The sequence below is a fragment of the Monodelphis domestica genome, chromosome 4, assembly GCF_027887165.1.
Source record: "Monodelphis domestica isolate mMonDom1 chromosome 4, mMonDom1.pri, whole genome shotgun sequence".
In the NCBI taxonomy this organism is placed as follows: domain Eukaryota; kingdom Metazoa; phylum Chordata; class Mammalia; order Didelphimorphia; family Didelphidae; genus Monodelphis; species Monodelphis domestica.
In genome coordinates this window covers 346044288-346066043 of record NC_077230.1, presented here as the reverse complement: position 1 = coordinate 346066043, position 21756 = coordinate 346044288, and the positions used below count along the sequence as shown (strand labels likewise).

General features: G+C 43.6%; 1 protein-coding gene across 1 annotated transcript in view; it reads right to left on the bottom strand.

The window, feature by feature from the left end:
- Positions 1 to 20586, bottom strand: part of P4HA3 (prolyl 4-hydroxylase subunit alpha 3) — a 58308-nt gene extending 37722 nt beyond the window's left edge. The window contains exons 1-3 of the mRNA XM_001367801.4: positions 19429 to 20586; positions 7455 to 7597; positions 4053 to 4276 (exon numbers count right to left, since the gene is read on the bottom strand). Coding sequence (XP_001367838.1) covers positions 4053 to 4276; positions 7455 to 7597; positions 19429 to 19673 — 612 coding nt within the window. The 5' untranslated portion in view covers positions 19674 to 20586. The remainder of the gene's footprint in view (positions 1 to 4052; positions 4277 to 7454; positions 7598 to 19428) is intronic.
- Between the last annotated feature and the right edge of the window lie 1170 nt (positions 20587 to 21756).

Sequence of the window (21756 nt, the reverse complement as noted above, 5' to 3'; positions counted from 1 at the left end):
ACCATCTTAGCCCCTATAATTGTGGGGGCCTTTCAATCACGTAGCTTCAGGAGAGTTTCTGGAACCAAGCCATGGAAAGGTAATGAGAAGAGAACCACATGTGAATTCCTGAAGCTCAGGTTTCTGGAGGATTGTCAAGAGCTCAAGGATGGAGCATGCAAAAACCTGGACTTTTCATTCTGCTACCACTAAGAGTTATTCAAATGGTAGAGGGTTGATGGGAAGGAGGCTGTCTCTCCAGTAACCTCAAGGGCAAGAGTTTGGTCTTTCAAAGAGAGAAGAGGAAGTGCTTTGTGGACAGCATCAGACTCTCAGAACAGGATGCCAGACCCTGGTTCTGAGTTCAACTTCTTCTGGTTCAACTATGAATTAATTGCATGCTACAGATCTAATGAGAAACAAGGCTGCTTCTTTAGCAACCTCAAGTACATTTCTCTTCTGAGGAAGAAGAGGTCACCGTAGAAGGTGGGAGGTATTTATGGGTCTCTGGAGTGCAAAAGAAATTGGTGACTGTCCTAATGTAAATATTTAATAAGCACAGAGGGAGAAGAATTATAACTCTTTATGATCTATTGTGTGTCCTTTGTATTTTTTGCATTTTCAGTGGGATAAAATAAAAGCTATTTCATATCCCATATGCACTCTTAGCTGCTAATTCTTTTACTCACATCTGTAAAACCTAGACATGAGCTATATTGTGAGATTTGTTCCAGAGGAAACAAACCAAAGAAAATATGGACGTTGCCCACATCTGGATCTTGCCCCAATCTGGGACTCAGTCCACAGAAATAAGCCCAAGATTTAGGGTGCTGGACAACAGGCTATAATTTATAGTCTTTTGTTCCTTCAAAGCTCAGTTTCAGGGCTTACCTCCTCCAAGAAGAGCTTCCTGATTCACCAGCTTAAAACAAACTCTCCCTACTCAAATTTTCTTTGAGTACTTTGCATATTTCCTTAGCCATCATCACTCCCCACCTTGTATCATTTTTATTAGTGTAAATACTCTCTCTCCTCTATTAAAATAAGGTAAGGACAATTTTTTTTTCATCTTTTCATGCCTGGCATTAAGCACTGTTCTTGGTTTATTACTATTATTACATCTACTATTAAGTAGATGCTTATTAATATTGTTAATGTTTATATTGATTAGAAGTTTTTTAAATCATAGCAACTCTAAAAGAGGCCAGTTAAGTAGCACAGAGGAAGGAGTGTTGGGAAGCAGGGAAGACCTGAATTTGAATATGGTCTAGCTGTGTGACCCTGGCCAAGTCATTTCAACTTGTTAGCCTCAGTTTCCTCATCTGGAACCTGAGCTACAGAAGGAAATAGCAAACCACTCCATGATTTTTGCCAAGAAAACCCCAAATGAGGTCATGAAGAATGGGACGGGACTGAAACAACTGAAGAATAAAAACAAATCTCAAAGAGCATGTAGTTAAGGCATGGAGGGATTGGCATCAATATCTGGGGAGATAGTATCTACTGTAAAGAGGTCACAGGTATAACAGTAATAAAAAGCAACAAGTCACGTTTCTGTGGCACTTCTGGCTTGTAAAGCATTCCCCACAGTAACTCAAAAGGTAACAGCATAAGTACGATTGTCCCCACTGTCCATATATAATCGAGACTCTGAGAAGGGAAGTGATTTAGTTGTGGTCACACATAAAGAGACTGAGGAAGCCAAGACTCAAACTCATGTCTTTTGCTTCTAAGGGAGGGATCCTTGATCTGGGGTTTGTGGATAGAGTTTAGAGATTCCATGAATTCTTTAAAAAAATTTTAATAACTGTATTTGAAAATAATTGCTTCCCTTTGTAGTCCTGTGCATGTTACATTGTGCATTTAAAGACATGATTCTAAGAAAGGATTCAAAAGCTTCACTCATCTGCCCAAAGGATCTAGGACAAAAAAAGGGTAAAAAATCCTCCTCCAAAGCATCCCACCATGCCATCCTGCTTCTTAACCATCTAATTGGGATTTTTTAATATCATAATGATCAGGGAAATTTGTATGTGATTCAGAATTTCTCTAGTATTTGGCTGGTTTTCTGATTTGGCCCCTTTAACTTTCGACTCCCGTTCTCAAACCTGCCCTTCATCTAGGTGCAAAAGAAAGCAGAGAGAATGTGACAAAAATCACATGAAATCTCCAAATTGGTGCATGACGGTGCACCTGGCCCAATCTATACAGAAATAACAATAACAAGTAGTATTCCAACCTCTACCTAAAGGCTTTAAAAAACAAACAAACGACCCTTACCTTCAGTCTTAAAATACAATACAAATCAGTTCCAGGACGGAAGAGTGATAAGGGCTCTGTAAATGGGGTTGAGTGACTTGCCCAGGGTCATAGAGCTAAGGAAGTATCTGAGGTCATATTCAAACCCAGGCCCTCCCATCTCCAGCTCTAGCTCTCTAGTTACTTCACTGCCCCACATTCTTTTAAAAAATTGATTAATTAATTTAAATTAATTAATCAATTTTAAAATTGTTATTATTATCATTATTATTGTTATTATTTTTGCTCCACATTCTAAGATTTTTGCTAATGGGAAACTCATTGCCCTCAGGGTCAGCCCAATTCTCATTGTTAGGAATATTTTTTCTTTAGGTTCAGTAAAAACTCTCCTCCCTCTTGTAAAAATGGAGATTTGAACCCCAGACTTCAATCCCCAGAAGTCCTTGGCAGTTCCCAGAATTCCCTATACTATCACCTGAATTTCCACCTGGCCGAGAACAAGAATTGTATTTAAACTGGCTGTACCGCCTACTTGCCCTCTAAGCACACTCGGCTCTCAAGATGTAGTAAGTGAATTGTGAATGGGCTAGTGCTCTAGGCATGTGCCTTCTTATTTTGTATTTCTTTATCCTTGATTTCTAATAATCTTTAATCAACCTCTAAAAATATAATACTTTTAGGAGAGAAACTAAATTTTAACTGTTACACTCTAATTCCCCACTACTGCTCCTAGTTCTGTCTTCTGAGGCCATGCAGAGTAAGTCTGACCTTTCTTTCCCTTGAAGGCAACCCTTCAAAGTTTGGGGTCCCCAAACTATAGCCCACAAGCTACATGCGGCCCCCTGAGGCCATTTATCCATCCCCCTTGCACTTCTGGAAGGGGCAGCTCTTTCATTAGTGGTCAGTGAGAGGAGAACTGTATGTGGAGGTGCTGCAAAGCATGGCATCCCTCACATACAGTACTTCTTCCGGTGACATCATCCTTTGTGTGGTGCCTTGTTCTGAGAGTAACTGAATGAGAACGAGGCGCCACGCAATGATTATGTGGCTGCACAATGGAAGCCGTCAGCATGGTAAGCAGTGATCTGGGGGAGGGGATTCCACACTGTGTATACTGCTGCCCGGTATAGTGGTGGCGGTGATGGGCCTGTGCAAGGTGTGACAGGCCCATCACAGCCAGTGCTGCAGCCTCTGCTATCCCAGACAATGGTACACAGTGTCCCAGTCCCAGCACCGCCTCCCATACTGTATACAGACATCGGATAGCAGTGATCTGGCCTGTGACATCAGTGGTGGGCCTCTACTGTGAGAAGCCCACCACTGCCACTGGGCGTTTTATAAGAAACCCCCTGTTTTTTGGGGGGTCAAATTAATATAAGACAGTGTTTTATTTTCAGGAAAACATGGTAGTACAATGGCCCTCATACTCCCCTAGATGCACAACATAATGGACCCCATTATAGGGGCCATTATGTTGTCAGTTTGTTGATTTAAATTTACTTGTTCTTTATTTTAAATATTGTATTTATTCCCATTTTGTTTTGTTTTGTTTTTTTACTTTAAAACAAGATATGTTCACTGTGCATAGGGATTTGTTCATAGTTGTTTTTTTTATAGTCCGGCCCTCCAATGGTCTGAGGACAGTGAACTGGCCCCCTGTGTAAAAAGTTTGGGGACCCCTGCTTCAAACCCTTGAAGAGAGGCATCATCATCCTCCCCCATTTTCTTGTCTTTGATTCTAGTCCCTAGTCCCATCTGGGATGCCCTCCTCTCCACCCATTCAGCATCCTTCCTGAAAAACAGAATACCTTTACCTTGCCCACATGGAAGCAGTCATCTGCTGAGAGGGAAAAAACCTGCCGGGGCCTGTACAAGTCAGTGACCTGGGAGCCTGTGACTCTCTGAAAAGCCCCATGGGCGAGCCCTTTCACACTCAGCGTATACACATCCTGCAGCCGCATGAGGGCCCGGGCCGCCCCCTCCAGATCCTCGAACGCCGGGAGGTCTTGTTCTACCTTCATGTAGCCATCCTTCAAGGCTGCAAAATGATAAAAAACATGCACTCATTCATCAGACATTTAGTGAGTCCCTAGTGCATGAGAGCACAATTGCTCCCAGCCCAAAGATATTCACAGTCAGAGCTGGGAGAAACTTTAAACCACCAATGCTGGGAGGGACCTTAGAACCCAGAATGTTAGAATTGAGAGACCTTAGAATGTGACACGTCAGAAATGGGAGGACCCTTACAACACAGAACAGAAGAGTGGGGGACCTTAGAACACAGAGTGTCATAGCTGAGAGGAATTAGAACAAAGAATATCAGAGTTGGGATGGCCCTCAGAACAGAACAGAGAATGTCAGATCTGGGACGGCCTTTAAAATATGAAATGTCAGAGTTGGAGGGGTCTTAGAACAGTTTTAGAGCCACAAGAAATCTCATCTGCTCCAATACCCTCATTTTGAAGATGAAGAAACCAAGGCCCAGACAACGAGAAATGCCTTCAACAAAAGTCGGTGTAATGAGCATCCCTAAATATTAGTCTGATTTCTTATTGTTTAGTCATTTCAGTCTTATGCGACTCTTCATGAACCTCTTTGGGGTTTTCTTGGGGAAAAAATTGGAGTGGCCTGCCATTTTGTTCTCCAGCTTATTTTGCAGATCAGGAAACTGAAGCAAACAGTTGAATAACTTTCCCTGGGTCACAATGCTGGGAGGTAAGAGGTATGTTTATCCCCATTTTATAGATGGAAATAATAAGTTTTGCCCACCCTACCTCACTAGGTTGTGGTAAAGGATGCTCTGGTTTCCATGTTATAGGCTTCTCTCCAGGCACCAAGGAGGATGCTACTTTAGGGAGGATGTCACTAAGGGGGAATGTGGGGATAGATCATGCCCAGGCTTCTCTCCCTAAACCCTCCCTCTCACCAAGGGAAGACAATGAGCCAGGGCTTAGCTAGAGTAGGCAATCCCACCACTAACTACAGTATCCTTTACTTGCATCCTCCCCGTGCCTCCTGTGCTTCCCTGTTACATAAGGGTGACCCTGGGTCCACACAAGCTAAGCCAAGAGGGCATGGAAAGTTAGATGGGCTTCCTTTACAGACTGAGTGATGGACCAGGGGCTGGTCACAAAGGTCATCACCAGAGGGGTTAATTTTTTGGCACCAGCAACCTAGAAAGTATAGAATTGAGAGTTCAAATCCCAAGCTCTGCCACTGAATATTTTGATGACCCTCTTTGCTTTCTGAGCCTCAGTTTCCTCATCTGAAAAATAAAGGTTAACTAGATGGAACAGTGGTTAGAGACCTAAACTTGGAGTCAGGAAGACCTAAATTCAAATCTGGCCTCAGACACTAACTAGTTGTGTGACCTCCATTAAGTCACTTAACCCTGTTTGTTTCAGTTTTCTCATCGATAAAATGAGGATAGTGAAGGCACTCACTTCTCAGAACTTTTGTGAGGATCAAATGGGATGATTTATAAATTGTAAATGGTAATTGTAAAGTGCTTCACTCAGTGCCTGGCACACAGTAATGGCTATATAATCCCAGACTCAGGCTCAACCAAAAAGGAAGTTTCCTACTACTCACAGGCTTTGGGTGCGAGACCCATATTATCCACCCAATCATTCCTTCCACCCAAAGTGGGGAGGATAATAACGAGGACAATCAGTATATTTGTTCTTTTGTTCCTCAAAAAAATGATGGCATCAAACCAAAGGAAGCAGAACCATTTAGTTCTGCAGACAGGAAGGCAAGAGCTGTGACCATTAACTCCAGAGAGGGAAACATTGACTCTGAGGCTGGCTGTGGGCAGTAGACAAAAGCAGAGGGAGCTCAGTCCCCTAAATTGGACTTTCCTAAATTCGTTTGTGTGTGTGTATGTGAAAGTCAATTTTACTTTATTATTTTATTTTTTTAATCCTCATCTTCCATCTTAGAATCAATCCTGTGTTTTGGTTCCAAGGCAGAAGAGTGGTAAGGGCTAGGCAATGGGGGTTAAGTGACTTGACCAGGGTCACACAGCTAGGAAGTGTCTGAAGACAGATTTGAATTTGGACCTCCTTTCTCTAGATCTGGCTCTCAATATACTGAACCATTGAGATGTTCCCTACTTTATTTTTAGATCTACATTTTTTCCTTTCCTTCTCCACTTTGAGAAAGCAAGAAAAACAAAACCTGTTTTGTATACTCAGACAAAACAAATTCCCATATCATCTTAGTTTTATTTATATATATGTATATATATATATGTGATTGTATGTATATACATATATACACACATATATATGCCAGAATATCTATATTCTGATTCTATAATCTCTCTGAGAGAGACAGAGACAGAGACAAAGGGAGAGAAAGAGGGGGAAAGAGAGAGAGACAGAGAGAGATATAGACAGAGACAGAGACAAACAGAGACAGAGAGAGAGAGGGAGAGAGAGAGAGATACAGAGAGAGACAGAGACAGACAGAGACAGAGAGAGACAGAGAGACAGAGACAGAGACAGACAAAGACAGAGAGAGAGAGGGAGAAAGAGATACAGAGACAGACAGAGAGAGACAGACAGAGACAGACAGAGAGAGAGAGACAGACAGAGACAGACAAAGACAGAGACAGAGACAGAGAGAGGGAGAGGGAAAGGGCGAGAGAGGGAGAGACAGAGACAGAGACAGACAGAGACAGAGAGAGAGAGGGAGAGAGAGAGAGGGAGAGCGAGAGGGAGAGGGAGAGGGAGAGGGAGAGGGAGCTGGCTAGCATGCTTCTATAAGAATGAGCTCTCTGAAGTTGTTGTTGGTCATTGTGCTCAACTGACTCTTTCGCTGAGGTGTGTGTGTTGACAGAAAGGAGAAAATGAGAGAGAGGGGGTACCTTTTTTCTGGCAAAACAAGGTATCTCCAGGGAGTCTAGTTCCCTGGGGTGGGGGGGCTTCCTCTGTATCTGTGCCTGTTCTCTTGCCTGCATGTATCCCTGGGGAAAACCTCATTCTTCAAGCTGTCTGAGCAATTGGACCCATCAAAAAGCCGAGCAATGATGCGATTCTACCTCTCCTGTGTCCTTGACAGCACATCTGGACTCTGATTCTTCTTTTGGGTAGAGCTGGGTCAGTAGTCACAGGACACTAGAAGTTGTGGGTCTGGAATGGGACTCGGATGAACTAGGTTTCTGTACATTAATGAAAAGATTCTCCCACCCTCTGCCCATCCGCTCTCGGTACCTCGTATGTTCTCACTGGCTTCCAGGCTGTACACAACATTCTTCCAATCAGACTGTAGCCGCTTAATGAGGGTGTAGGCCAGCAGAGGGTTACCCACGGGGGTGGCTGATCCCTTGTGCAAAGAGAGAACCTTGTTGTAGAACCTGCAAGACAGGAGAACAGTGACTTCTCCCCCATCTGGCCTCATCATCATCCTAGAAGAGGGACTGCCTGGTTTCTCAGGCATTAAACAGAATAAGGCAGAAAGAAATCCCAACCCCTACTCATTGCGTTTTGCTCTGACTCACAGATATGGAAACTCAAAGCCATTTGGCAAGGGACAGGGGACGGGGGAAGGACAGCCCTAGGATGTCTGAATACAGGTCTAAAGCTAAGGGACTGTGAGTGCCAGGTTTAACTCTGCCACCCAGGACTGCGTCACAGTGTCTGGAGTGAGTGAGGTGAGCATCCCAACACCCTCTGATCTGCTCAAATGCCTTCTGGAGTATTCGACCCAATATGATTTACACATTTAGTGAGTTGCTGTTAAATGCCAGAATCAGTGAAGGCTAGAGACCCACCAGCAGTCAGAAAGACCTGGGTTCAAATCCTGCATCTGACACTTCAGTGACTGTTTGACCTCAGATAAATCATTTAAGCTCTTTTCAGTTTTCTAAGACTATAAGTGGTAGGTAGGGTACTAATTTTCATTGGAGGAAGGAATTTCCTAATTAGGAGTCTTCTTCACCAATGAAATCACATGACCATCCTCTACCAACATAAAAATGGGCCAAGCCATGGCCTAGGTTATAGGAGTAGAAAGATGAAACCCATAATAATCTCTGTTCTTAAAACATTTGTTTCTACTCCAGGGGCAGAGTGGCAGGGGTGATACTTACTCTTGGGAATCTCAATCTATTTCAGTCCCTGGACCCCTTGGCTTCCAGCAAACTTCCCTAGACTCCCTTTTCAATATGAAGGGAAATCAATTATACCATTTACCATGGACAGAAGGAATAAAACAAAGAGATTAATTTCAAAGGATAATATTGCCATTTATTAGAATTTTTTCCATAGTCTTTGTCAAGCTTCTTGTAGCCCAGGTTGGCAATCCCTGACTTACAAAGATAGTTATAATATGATATAATAATAGATATTAGGGGCAAAGGGGAGGACCATAGTACTCTATTGCTATTTCCCATCTGGATGCCACATTTTGGGAAGGGCACTGGAAATCCTGTGGGCGAATCAGATGACCTTGGATAAGTCACCTAAACTCTCTAGATATGTTTTTCCACATGTAAAATGGAAATAATGATAGCATCTCCCTCACAAGGTTGTTGTGATGATCAAAAGAGAATATAGATCATGCCAATGAATATTTATTAAGAGACTACTATGTGCCAGGAGCTGTGTGAAGTTCTGGAAATATATGCAGACCTCAAAATGCCATATAAACACTATTACCTATCAAATAAAGTTTAAATTTTTTTCTGGCGTTCAAGACTCTCCACCAATGGAATGATGGTCACAGGAGGATCTTTTTTTTTTTAACCCACAGAAACTCACTAAATTACTAGCTAGGCCTGGAGGGGCTGTGGTCCAGGTTGTTGGAGGTAACACTCATATGAACGAACTCACAGATCCATGTGTTATTAAAGTGTGTGGGTCTAATGTTAAAATTAGGCAGTGTGAATATTAAAGATAGTGTGAAATAATGGATAGAGTGCTGGATAAGTCAGGAAGATGTTCAAAACCTGGCTTTGAAACTTGGCCAAAATTGGGGCCAAGGACAACTCTCTTTACCTTCCTTAAGTTTTATTTTTTTTCCTCTCTTAAGGGATCAATAATATTTGAAGTACTGAGAATCAATATGAAATAGTGACTAGTGTGAAAGGGAATTCTTTATTCTCTTTGTCTATTTTGAATTAATCAACCAAAAACTTAAACACTCCTACTTAACATTAAGGGAGTTCACAAATCACTTACTTGGAAAGATCCACCCTTTTAACTCAGTCAGAAGCTTGTGAATCCTTTGATAAGAGTTGATACCCTCAGAGGATGAGAGCTGGATCCCACAGACACTGCCCCTCTGGGCAGTGCTAGGCAATTTGGAAGCTATGATTGGCCCCTGTGAAGAGGGGAAGGAACAGGAAGTGATGTGGAAAAAGGACTACAAAAAGTCCTGAACTTCCTGTCCGAGGGGTCTTTGACTTGGAACTTTGGCTTGGAGCTTTGGCTGGTGACTTGCCTCTTGGAGGTAACTTTGGACTTGGAGCTTAACTTTGACTTGGGACTTTGGCTTCTTGGACTTTGTCTTGGATGAGTAGTTGGCCTTCCCTTTCTGGCTTCTGGAGAGATTAGTTCCAGAGAGGCCTCCTTCTCCTGGAGAAGGCTGCGTTGCTGGAACTGTTACATAAAACACCACCTCTGGTTAAGGGTTAATGAGCCCTGTTGGGGCTGAGCTGATATTTAGTGTGATAGGCTATACATTTTCTCTATCCTGTTCTTATATTTCTCTACTTTCACTCTTTTCAACTCTTTGTAAATAAATACCAAAAGTCACTTGACTTGAGCTATTACATTTTTAAATTGGTGACCACAATATTACCATAGAAGTCTCATATTCAGTCAGACCCATAAATTTAATTCTTAACATTTCTGGCAGACCACAAAAGTTTAACGAGCACCCTCAATCTTCTGATAATTTCCTTCACCTTCTACCATCTCTAAATTATCCCTCAGCCAGCTTTTAGTAGCTAATTCCTAACACTAGAGAGAATTCTGAGACTTGCCTCAGAGTCAGGATGACCTGAGAAGAATCTCTAATATGTACCAAGTAATCTTGGATAAATTACTTAATCTCTGGCTGTTTCTTCTTTGTCTCCTGGCCACTCATAAAATCATAGATTTAGAGTTGAGGGAAGGAAAAAAAAACACTTTAGAAACCACAAAACCCAGCTCTCTCATTTTACAGATAAGGAAACTGAGTCTCAGGGAACTTTCATCTTGTTCAGTATCTGAGGTAAGACTTGAATTCGGGTCTTCTAATTCCAAAACTAGCTCTCTGTCTACTATATGACCCATCTACTTGACTCTCTAAAAGTAAATTATGAAACAGGCTGGTAGAGAGAATTTCCTCCCTGGGAGCTCCTCAAACCCATGACATCACAAATCTAAAACAAAAGATCCTGTAGCAACTACTTCATAGGATTGTTCTGAAGATCAGATGAATTGATATACATAAAGCACTTTGCAAACCATAAAGTCTTTGTAAATGTTGCTGTTGATTATTATTATTTCAGACACCACTGATCTAGAAGCCAGGAGACTTGAGATCATCTCTTACTCCCAAAACTAATGAGTTGCACAAACTTGAGCAAGCCATTTAAATTCTCTCAGCCTCAGTTTCCTTTTCTGTAAAAGAAGAAATTCTAATCCCTCTACACTTTATTTCCCTGGTTTGTCATCAGTAAAAAAACTCTGTAAACCTTAAAGGACCAGAGAATTCTATTTGTTGCTATTCCTGCCCATGGAGGAGGGGTGGCGTTGGAGTGTCTAAGACATAATTGGTCCTGAGAATGAGATGGATGGAGATGGTCAATGATTTCCATCCATCATCTCCCTCATGACTAATAAGCCAAACACGTCATTCAATGACCAAGCCAAGACATTGCCTCTGATTATCTCTAGACAGTGGGAGCAGAGAAAATCCTATGGATGATTACTCATTGTGAATCAGAGACATTATAACACTCTGACATCATTTCTTCCTGCTCCTTGGAAGTCCTTGAGTCCCACTGTGAATTCTCTTGTTCCTTCCAGGCAATCCCTGGTTTCTGGCTTCTGTCTAGGCTTACCAATTCCACCCTGACTCTGCCACATGGGGTTTTGCTGTCACACAAACAGAGAAGCAATCTGCTGACACCAGAGGCCGGTTGGGAGACTAGACGTTGGCTGGATGCCCAGTCTCGGATCCAACAGAGCTGGTTTCCAGGGGCCCTAGTCCCGGATGCCGGATTCAAATCTCATAATTTCTTAAAAGCACCCCCCCCCCTTGCTGGCCAATACTGTTGAAAATGGAAAATCAGATCTTTTTTTTTTTTTCTAAAGAATGTGCACATAAAACTTGAAACCCAACCTCTGCCTTAGCCCTAGGAGCCTCAGGAGTTTGGACAATCACAATACACGAGCAACATCCATCCAAGCTGTTTCTCATTTGGTTCTCAGACATGGGGAAGCCACTGGCTTTGTCTCAGCCCTTCTACAGCAACATTTCTCAAATGCATTCAACCACAAAATACTCTAGGGCTTGGAAAATACACTGATGTTGTAAATGGGAGGGGCCAAAAGTATGAACTACCAAGAGATAAGGGAGGGCTGGGAAATTTCAGAGCTAAATAAAGGAAATTAAAATTCATTTTCACTGTCACAGGTAAAGAATTTTTTTTACACCTTTTTGGAAACACCTAGTTTCTCCTATTTGAAACATAGGAGCTGGTCACCAATGATCCTTCCCCTCCTGTCACTAGTTCTGAGAGATTCAGCTCCTCCACATGTCTCACATTCCTTCCTTCCTCTCTATTCCTGGTTCCAATGCATAGCATTTCCCTAGTCAAAGGCCTCCCGAACAGATTTCTATCATTTTTCTTTTCCAATCTGTTCTTCTTCTTTTTTTTTAAATTCTTACAGAAGTGTCCTAGAATCAATATTATGTATTGGCACTAAGGCAGAAGAGCAGTAAGGGCTAGGCAATGGAAGAAGTAATTTGCCCAGAGTCACACAGCTGGGAAGTGTGGCCAGATTTGAGCCCAGGACCTCCCATCTCTAGACCTGGCTCTCAATCCACTGAGCCACCCAGCTGCATTACCCCCACCCCCATCCATTCATTATCTGGCTGCCAGAACAATCTTCCTTATTCATAGATGTAGTCAAGTTACTCTTCTGCTCAAAAATCTTCACCAGCTCCCTAGTGCATGCCAAGTAAAGCTTATTTATTTCTTTGTATATCTTTTAAAAAAAGCAACAAACTCTGATCTTCCATCTTAGAATCAACACTGTGTATTGGCTCCAAGGTAGAAGAGTAGTAAGGTCTAGGCAAATAGTGTTACATGACTTGCCCAGGGTCACACAGCTGGGAAGTATCTGAGGCCAAATTTGAACCCAGGACCTCCTGTCTCTAGACCTAACTCTTAATCCACTGGGTCACCTAGCTATTCCTCCCACCCGAAGTAAAGTTTAAACTTTATCTAGCACTCAAGGCCCTCCACAATCTGGAACCACTCTGTTCCAGCCTTACCTCCTATTTCTCTTCCTATACTCTTGCCAAACTGGCTATCTCTTTATTCCCCAAATGGACTAAGGTGCTTTTTTTTTTGCCTCTTTGCATTTGCTTAAAATGCTTCTGATGCCCAGATGTCCCTCTGTTCACCTAGAGAATTCCTACCTAACTCAAATACCGTCTCCTCCAAGAAGTCTTCCCTGATCTCTGGGGTGGTCCCCAGGATCCCTCTCAGACCTCATAGAGTACTTTGTGCTTATGCAAAAATGTATTATACTTATTTTTACCTGACTGAATCTGATCTTACTAGATGATGAACTCCATGAAGATATTTATGGGGGTCAGCCTCCACAAAGGCTATTTCTTATCTAAATTTGGAGTCTTTCCTCCGCAGGAAACACAGAAGACATTTCACAATGTTTGTTGAATGAATTAACGTCTATGCATCATTTTGATGCCTTCTGGTGTAAACTGAACTCACCCCATGTGAGGCCCTACAGCTTCATGGAACAAACACCCCCTGGGAAGATGCTACCTTGGAGCCTCAGCCAGAGAATTCTGAACCACCAATTCAGGTTTCTCCAAGTGCTTTATTGATTTTCCAACTATAACACTAATTTCAGAGATGAACTTGGAATTCACCTACCAATGACAGTGGCCAGGATTTTAATTAAAGGGGGACATTATTGGCACCTCAGTGAATATTTCATTTCTTTGTCTAAGAAGCCAAAGAATCAGAGATCATTAGAGTTAAAAGAGATCCCAGCTGTCTTCTGCACCCAAGGGAGTCAGCATGCTGTTCTCAGATTAAAGGAAATTCTCCTGAATCTGGGAGCAAAAATGTTTTGTCTCATTAAGTAGAACTATGGACTCTTCTCTCAGTTAGACAATGAACTCTTTGGGGCCTGGGCCAGGGTCTTCTCCAAACTTTCCCTGTCTCTCTCTGTCTCTGTCTCTGTCTCTGTCTCTGTCTCTCTCTGTCTCTTCTTCTCTCTCTCTCTCTGTCTCTCTCTGCCTCTGTCTCTGTCTCTCTCTGTCTCTCTGTCTCTGTCTCTGTCTCTGTCTCTCTCTGTCTCTTCTTCTCTCTCTCTCTCTCTCTCTCTGTCTCTGTCTCTGTCTCTCTGTCTCTCTGTCTCTCTCTCTCTGTCTCTGTCTGTCTCTCTCTCTCTCCATTCCCCCCTCCTTTCTCTCTCTCTCTCTCTCTCTCTCTCTCTCTCTCTCTCTCTCTCTGTCCTCTCCCCTCTCATCCCACTCTCTCTCTTTCTCTCTTTCTCTTCCTCCCTTTTTCTGTATATACTTACATGTATGTAATATATGCACATATGTTAGTACACACATTCATATATGTGCATTTAGATTTATAAAGCCCCTTCATATACCTTGCTTTATCTCTTTTTGTCGTCTATGCACATGATTCTGCATCTGCTCATATGTGGGACAGATGAATGTACTTTGTTTCATAATAAGATTCTCATGAATCCCACAAATATGGATTTTTGCACCTGGAACCTGCCTTACTGGACAACAGTATTTCCAAGTATTGGAAGGGGTCTTAGAGATTGTCAGGGATGTCTTACTCATTTTTGTGTCTTGGACATTCTGTCATTCTGATGAAGCCTAAAGGCCCCTCTCAGAAAAATGACTTTAAATATATAAATAAAATATATAGATCCTAAGGGAAACCAATCATATTGAAATAAATTATCATAATATCTTTTAAAATAAGTTTATATAGGGCAGTTGGGTGGCTCAGTGGATTGAGAGCCAGGACTAGATATGGGAGGTCCTGGGTTCAAATATGGCTTCAGACACTTCCTAGCTGGGTGACCCTGGGCAAGTCACTTGACCCCCATTGCCTAGCCTTTACCACTCTTCTGTCTTAGAACCAATACCCAGTATTGATTCTAAGATGGAAGGTAAGAGTTTAAAAAAAATGATAAACTAAAATAAATTTATAGACTCTAGGTTAAGAATTCTGGGTTCTAGACCAACTCCACATTTATGGAGGTCCAGAGATGAGAAGTAATGCATCTTTGATTGCACAGAATACTTCTAATCTAGTATCATTCTATCATGTTCCAGATGGGTAAACTGAGTCCCAAGGGTTAAGTGACTTAAACAAGGTCACATAGGTAAGTGTCAGAGCCAGGATTAAAACATGCTTTTCTGAATACATTTGGTATCACGTCCCTCAATGGAGGTGCTAGAACTCCCAAATTCTTAATGAACTAAAGACGGAATAAAACAGTCTTACACAGAAAGAAATTTGTACCTGGAGCAGGATCATGGCAAGGATACAGTGCTACTAGTCAGGGCAAAGCCCCCTGTCTATACCATGCCATGTACAGATTTTTGGCATGATGTAAAGTTTCCAGATGTTTTACAGATAAAATTCCATGTTGCCTTCAAGATCCAATGGAAATCTTCTCTGTTGCATGAAGCCTTCCCTGATCTCTCACATCCTCAGATCTTTCCCCCCAGCTAGAAAACAGAGAGGATCATAGCTAGAGGGTCCTCAGAGGACAACTAATCCTACCAGAGTAACATAATTTCATTAAGTGATATTCTTTTTGTTGTTCAACCAATTTACTGACTCTTGGTGACCCCATTTGAGATTTTCTTGGCAAAGATACTGAAGTGGTTTGCCATTTCCTATTCCAGCTTATTTTACAGATGAGGAAAGTGAGGCAAGCAGATTTCTCCAGGGTGACACAGCTAGTAAATATATGAGGCCTGATTTGAATTCAGGTCTTCCTGACTCCCACCTGGCACTCTAGCCCCTGTCCTACCTAGCTGTCCTAAGTGATATTCTAGGATTTTTCATAAAATCTTTTTTTTTTAAACCCCTAACCTTCTGTCTTAGAATCAGTACTGGGTATTGGTTCCAAGGCAGAAGAATGATAAGGGTTGGGCAATGAGGGTTAAGTGACTTACCCAGGGTCACACAGCTAAGAAGTGTCTGAGGCCAGGTTTAAACCCAGCAGTTCCCATCTCTGGGCCTGACTCTCAATCCACTGAGCTACCCAACTGCCCCCTTTTCATAAAATCTTAAGAGTTGGAAGGCCATCAGTCCAATAAAGCTATCCAGTCCAATCTATCCCTAAGCTACCTAAGCAAGTATCTTCTATACCATATCCCCATCAAGTGGTCATCCACCTTTCCTTTGAAGACTTCTAGTGATGGGGACCTTTCCCATTCTGCTTTTGGACAATTGTTAGGGGTTTTTCAATATATTGAACCAGAATCTGCTTCCCCATAATTACTAGTCAGTGCTCTGAGCTGTGCCCTCTGAAGTCATATTTAGTTGGAATTTATTAGATTCAGCCCATTCTTTTAGCCTGCCAACATCTTTTCAGATCCAGCCTGATACCCAAATGTAAACTCTCACATTTGGCTTGAGAACAGCAATTTGTTAAGTACAAGATTGGGAGGGAAGGCTAGAAATCCATTCAAGTGGAAAAGGTTTGGGGTTTTTAGTGGTTTAAAAGCTCAATGTGAGTCAAAGGGGCAAGATGGTGGCCAGAGAGGCTGACCCCATGATATTCTAGAGAGGCTCAGAGTACAGGGGGGGAGATAGTGTACAGGACAATCCTGCTGGGCTCCTCATCTAGAGTCTGGTGTGTAGGCTAAGAACCACATTTTGGGAGGGACAGTGGCAAGCGGGAGCATGCACAGAGGGGGTTGACCAGAATGATGATGGTCCTCAAGATCACGTCATCATGGAAGGACACAACTGGGAATGTTTAGCCTAGAGAAAGAAAAAGATTTAGGGTGGGACATCTGAAGGGCTGCCATGTAGAAAAGGGAACAGATTCAGTGTTTGGCTCTAGAGTCAGAACCAAGGGTATTGGGAGGAAGTTGCTAAGAGACGGATGCCAGCTGGATTTAAGGAAAAGCTTCCTAATGACTGGAATGATACAAAAGTGAAATGAGCTGCCTAAGGAATTAGTGAAGCCTAGAGATTCACTTTTTTTTTTTTAAACCCTTACCTTCCATCTTGAAATCAATACTGTGTACACTTAAAAAACAAAACAAAACTTGGGCAAGACACTTAACCCCATTGGCCCAGCCCTTGCTCTTCTTTCTTAGAGTTGTTAATAAGACAGAAGATAATGGCTTTTAAAAAAAGCTAGTATGAATTTGCTTCAGTATACTCCAATGAGTACCCACATCTGGGCTTCCCATTTGAATCCTAAAAAAAAAAAGATTCAGAGTTGGAAAACATCCTGGAGGTCATCCAGTTCAACTCTGTCTTTTTACAGATGAGGAACTGAAGACCACAATAGTCAAGTGACTTGCCCAAGGTCACACAAAAGATAAGGGGCTGGATCAGAATCTGAACTCAGGTCTTCTGATTCCAAGTCCAATCCTCTTTCTCTGATAGGGCATTGAACCTTGAAGGCAGGAGCTATATCTTACTGCTCTCTCTCTGTCTCTCTGTCTTTCTGTCTCTGTCTCTGTCTCTGTCTGTCTGTCTGTCTGTCTGTCTGTCTCTCCCTCTCCCTCTCCCTCTCTCTCTCCCTCTCCCTCTCCAACAACATTAAGCAGAGAACCTTACTAAAAGGCAGACACTTAATAACATTTGTGGAATTTGATGCTAGTGGCTCTGGGAACTTGCCCTCCAGAGCTACGTTGTTCTAGTAGCTAGGCAACAGCAGGAGAAGGGAACAAGACTGAGTGGAACAGAAGCTCAGACTACACTGGGGATACAAATAGCCTACCTATGCAGGAGCTTTTTGATTCCTGACAGAAACACAGACTATCAGAAAAGGGGTGGGGTGGAATGGGTGGAAGGAACTTAGCATGTAGGATATTAGAGTTGGATTCAATCAATAAACATTTATTAAGTGCCTACTATGTGCCAGGCAGTATACTAAGCACAGGGGATACAAAATGAAGCAAAAGGCAGTCCCTGCCCTCCAGGAGCTCACCATCTAATGGGATGATCCTTAACATGCCTGAAATTATCATTAGAATATAAACCCACATTTAGATAGTGCTTTAAGGTTTGCAGATTGCTTAACAAACATTATTTCATTTGATCATAGAATGTTAGAATGGGAGGGACCCAAGATGCAATTTAGTCCAACTTCTTCCTTTTACAGATAGGAAAAAAGAGGCCCATGGAGAGAGTGACTTGTCCAAGATCACACAATGGCAGAGGTGGGACTAGAATCCAGGCTTAGTATTCCTTCCCACTACTCCAAGCTTGGGAATAAAATTATGTTTCCTGGCTCTTTCCATTGTATCTTACCATTATATCATCATTAAAACTGCCATTATCATTTATTTTTCAAGGCACACGCTCATGTCTACTTTATCCATGCAGATAAACTGTCACACACACACACACACACTGGCTAACTGCCCCCCAAAGTAAATACATCATTCCACATGTGTGCAATCAAGTATTGTTTACATACCAATACTCAGCTGTTCCCAGAGTCACAAACAGAATCTGTCCTCCTCCTATCTGTCCTGATCTTGGTCTCTCTCTGAGTAAATCTGTCTGTCTCTACCTTTCTGTGTCTGTCCGTCTGCTGTCTCGTTTTCAGACATAGGAGAAAGCCCAATCACTCCAAGTCCCAGAAGTCAGGAGTCGGCAGGGATGGGTGTCAAGGTTACCGCCATGCCCCCCAGGATGGCCCTGTCTCACTGGACCCCTCAGTCTGCACCCACAGTGCTATACATTCATACGAGGTAACATTGCCTCATTCAGTGAGACCCATACAATGCCACACACATTAGTGTCACCGACACCCAGAGTAAATATTAACACACCATCCTACACACATATATGCGGGATGCCACACAATGTCTCCATTCAAAACCTATCCCTCCAGTCCTATGGCGAGATATTTCTTAGGGCACTAAACAAACCCCTTTATTGTGCAAAACCCCATGTGCTGGACACCAGGGAAGACACTATTAACACAAGGTTTTGGTCTAGACCTGTGATTTCCTCCATGTAGGGAACTCCCAGTGAGGAAACTCCCTCTATCAATTCGGATTAGAGCAGTAACTGCTCTGCTACTTAATTTTCAGAATTGCCCCAGGGCATTGATTGGTTAAGCGACTTGCCCAGGGTCACTCAGGCAATATGAAGTCCGAAGTGGGATTTAACGCTAGGTCTTTCTGACTCTCTTTTGCGATCTATCCATTCGGCAACACTGCCTCTGAGGTCTTTATACAGAGTTGGCTGAGAGTCTCAGTCCTGCAGGAGGAGCTCAGAGCCCACCATCCGTGTGTGCTTCTCTCGCATCCATTTAGTCCCTGCGTCTCACGCAGCGTCTCAGATAGGAGCCTAGTCGACTTCACTGTGACAGTGTCGCTCACTCTGCCTCATCGAACGTGACTTTCTCCACGGTACGCCTCAGGAGTCACATCCCGAGTCTCCCAATACACCCATCACTCAATAACAGTAACAGTTTCCCCAGGTGTTTTAAGGGTGGCAAGATGCGTTCGGTACACAGTATCTCATTTATCTTCATAAGCGGCCACAGGGTCAGTGTCCCCCGCGTTCTCTCTCCGACGCTCAGGGTCACACACGCGGAGCGTCATAGGAAGCCACCGGGTCAGTGCGGCAGCGTCCAGGGTGCTCTCTCTCACACAGTGTCAGACACTCGATTGTCGCAAGTGGCCAGAGGTGACTGGGTCAGGGTCCCGAGCACGCACACACGCGCGCATCCCGCCAGCCCGCCCCGCCGCTCTTACCGGCGCAGGTCTTGCAGTCGAGCCTCCTCGCCCCGCATGTAGCTTCCCAGCAGCCGCAGCAACTCCCGCTCGGGCCCCAGCGCCCGCTCCACGCTCTGCAGCGCCGAGAACGTGTCTTCCCCTCGGCCCCGGCCCAGGCCGACCCCCACCTCCTTGCCCCGACCCCCGGCCTCAGCCCCAGCCTCCGTCTCCGGAGCCGGCAGTCCCAGTAACCCCAGCAGCACCAGCGCCGCCCGGGGGCCCATCCCGTCTGGGGCTGCACTGCCTTCCGCGCACTCTTTCCTCCCTCCTTTCCCCTTCACATTCCCGGGCTCCCTCCTCCTCGCCTCCCTCCTCACACCTCTCCTCCTCTGTCCCTTGCCTCTCTCTTTCCCGTCTCTTCTCCTCCCCTTTCTTTACCCCGCTCCCTCTTTCGTTCTGGAGTTCCCTTTGCCTTCCTTCTACAGCGGTATCTCCATTTCTTGCCTCTCCTTTCTCTCTACTGTTTCACCTCTGTCACTTTATAAAATTCACCTCCCCCTCTCCCTTCTCGCGGTCTCTCTTGTTTTCTCTCTTTCTCGGCTCTCTTTCTTCCTTCCCTCTTTAGTTCCCTTCCCCCTTCCCTTCCTCTCACCATATAGCTCGGCCCCTTCCCCTCTAACCCCCCTTCCCCCTGTCTGTTCCCTCCCCCACTACTTATCCATTTATCTATTTTTCCTCTCATTCTTTCTTTTGTAACCCTTTCTTCAGCCCTTCATTGTTTTCTTCTCCCTTCTCTTTCTTCAACTTCTCCTCTTTCCTTCACACCCCTCTTTTCTCTTGCATTCCCATCTCTTTTACTTTACCCTCCCACCTGGCTCTGTTCCCTTCCCCCCTTTTTTTCGCATTAAGCTTTCTCCTTCTCCCATTTCCTCTTAAATCTCAGTTCCCGAGATTGCAGAGTTTAGAAGAAGGAGCCTTGGCCGAGAGCCAAAGAAATCTGAATTTTAGTCTTAGCTCTGCAGCCAGCTCCTGGTGTAGCGCTGGACAAATCCTTTCTTCCATCCGGGCTTCATTTTCCTCCTCTGTAAAATGAGGGGGTTGGAATAATGTTCTCTTAAGAGTTCTTCCTGGCCCCTTACAATTCGAACATCCTTTGGGCTAAGGTCCTTTCCCCCATCTGACGTCCTAAAAATTCTCTTTAAGGACTCAATCCCGACTTTTATCTCTTCAACGCCAGACTGACAGGCAACGTGGGGCTAGACCCTAGATTTGGAATTGGAAAGAGAGCTGGGCTCTAATCCCAAATTTCTAACACTATTGGTGTTTCCATGAATGGATCACTCCCAAGCTGGAGCATCTCTGTCCTTCCTCATAAAATGGGGGCAGATTGTGCTTGGAGTACCCTCCCTGCCTCCTGAAAAGGGTTATAAAGAGAGCCAACTTTATAAATCTTGAAGTTACATAGAAATGAGAGAGGGAAAGACCATAAGGTTTGGAGTCAAAGGACTCCCGGCTTTGCCACTTTGAGACTTTGGGTGTTTGGCTTAACTTTTCCGAGCCAGGGTTCCCACATCTTTAGCATGAGAAGATTGAACAACTAAACTCCCTTCCAACTCCAAGTGTGAACAGTATTCATTGTTTCATGGGCCCTCTGGTTCTGACAGTGATCTGATGTTGATAAACTGATAAAGCTCTCTCTTTTTTTTTTTTAATTTTAATATTATTTTATTTGGTCGTTTTCATACATTATTCACTGGAAACAAAGATCGTTTTCTTTTCCTCCCCCCCCCCCCCCCCCCCCCCCCCCCCCCCCCCCCGCCTTTCCCTCTCCCATAGCCGACGCATGATTCCACTGGTTATCACAAGTGTTCTTGACTCGAACCCATTTCCCTGTTGTTGGAGTTTGCATTATAGTGTTCATTTAGAGTCTCTCCTCAGTCTTATCTCCCCCAACCCTGTAGTCAAGCAGTTGCTTTTCAGCGATGTTTTTATTCCCACAGTTTATCCTCTGCTTCTGGGTAGTATTTTTTTTTTTTTAGATCCCTGCAGATTGTTCAGGGATTGCATTGATACTAATGGAGAAGTCCATCACCTTCGATTGTACCACAATGTATCAGTCTCTGTGTACAATGTTTTCCTGGTTCTGCTCCTCTCGCTCTGCATTACTTCCTGGAGGTTGTTCCAGTCTCCATGGAACTTCTCCACTTTATTATTCCTTTTAGCACAATAGTATTCCATCACCAACATATACCACAATTTGTTCAGCCATTCCCCAATTGAGGGGCATCCCCTCATTTTCCAATTTTTGGCCACCACAAAGAGCGCAGCTATGAATATTTTTGTACAAGTCTTTTTGTCCATTATCTC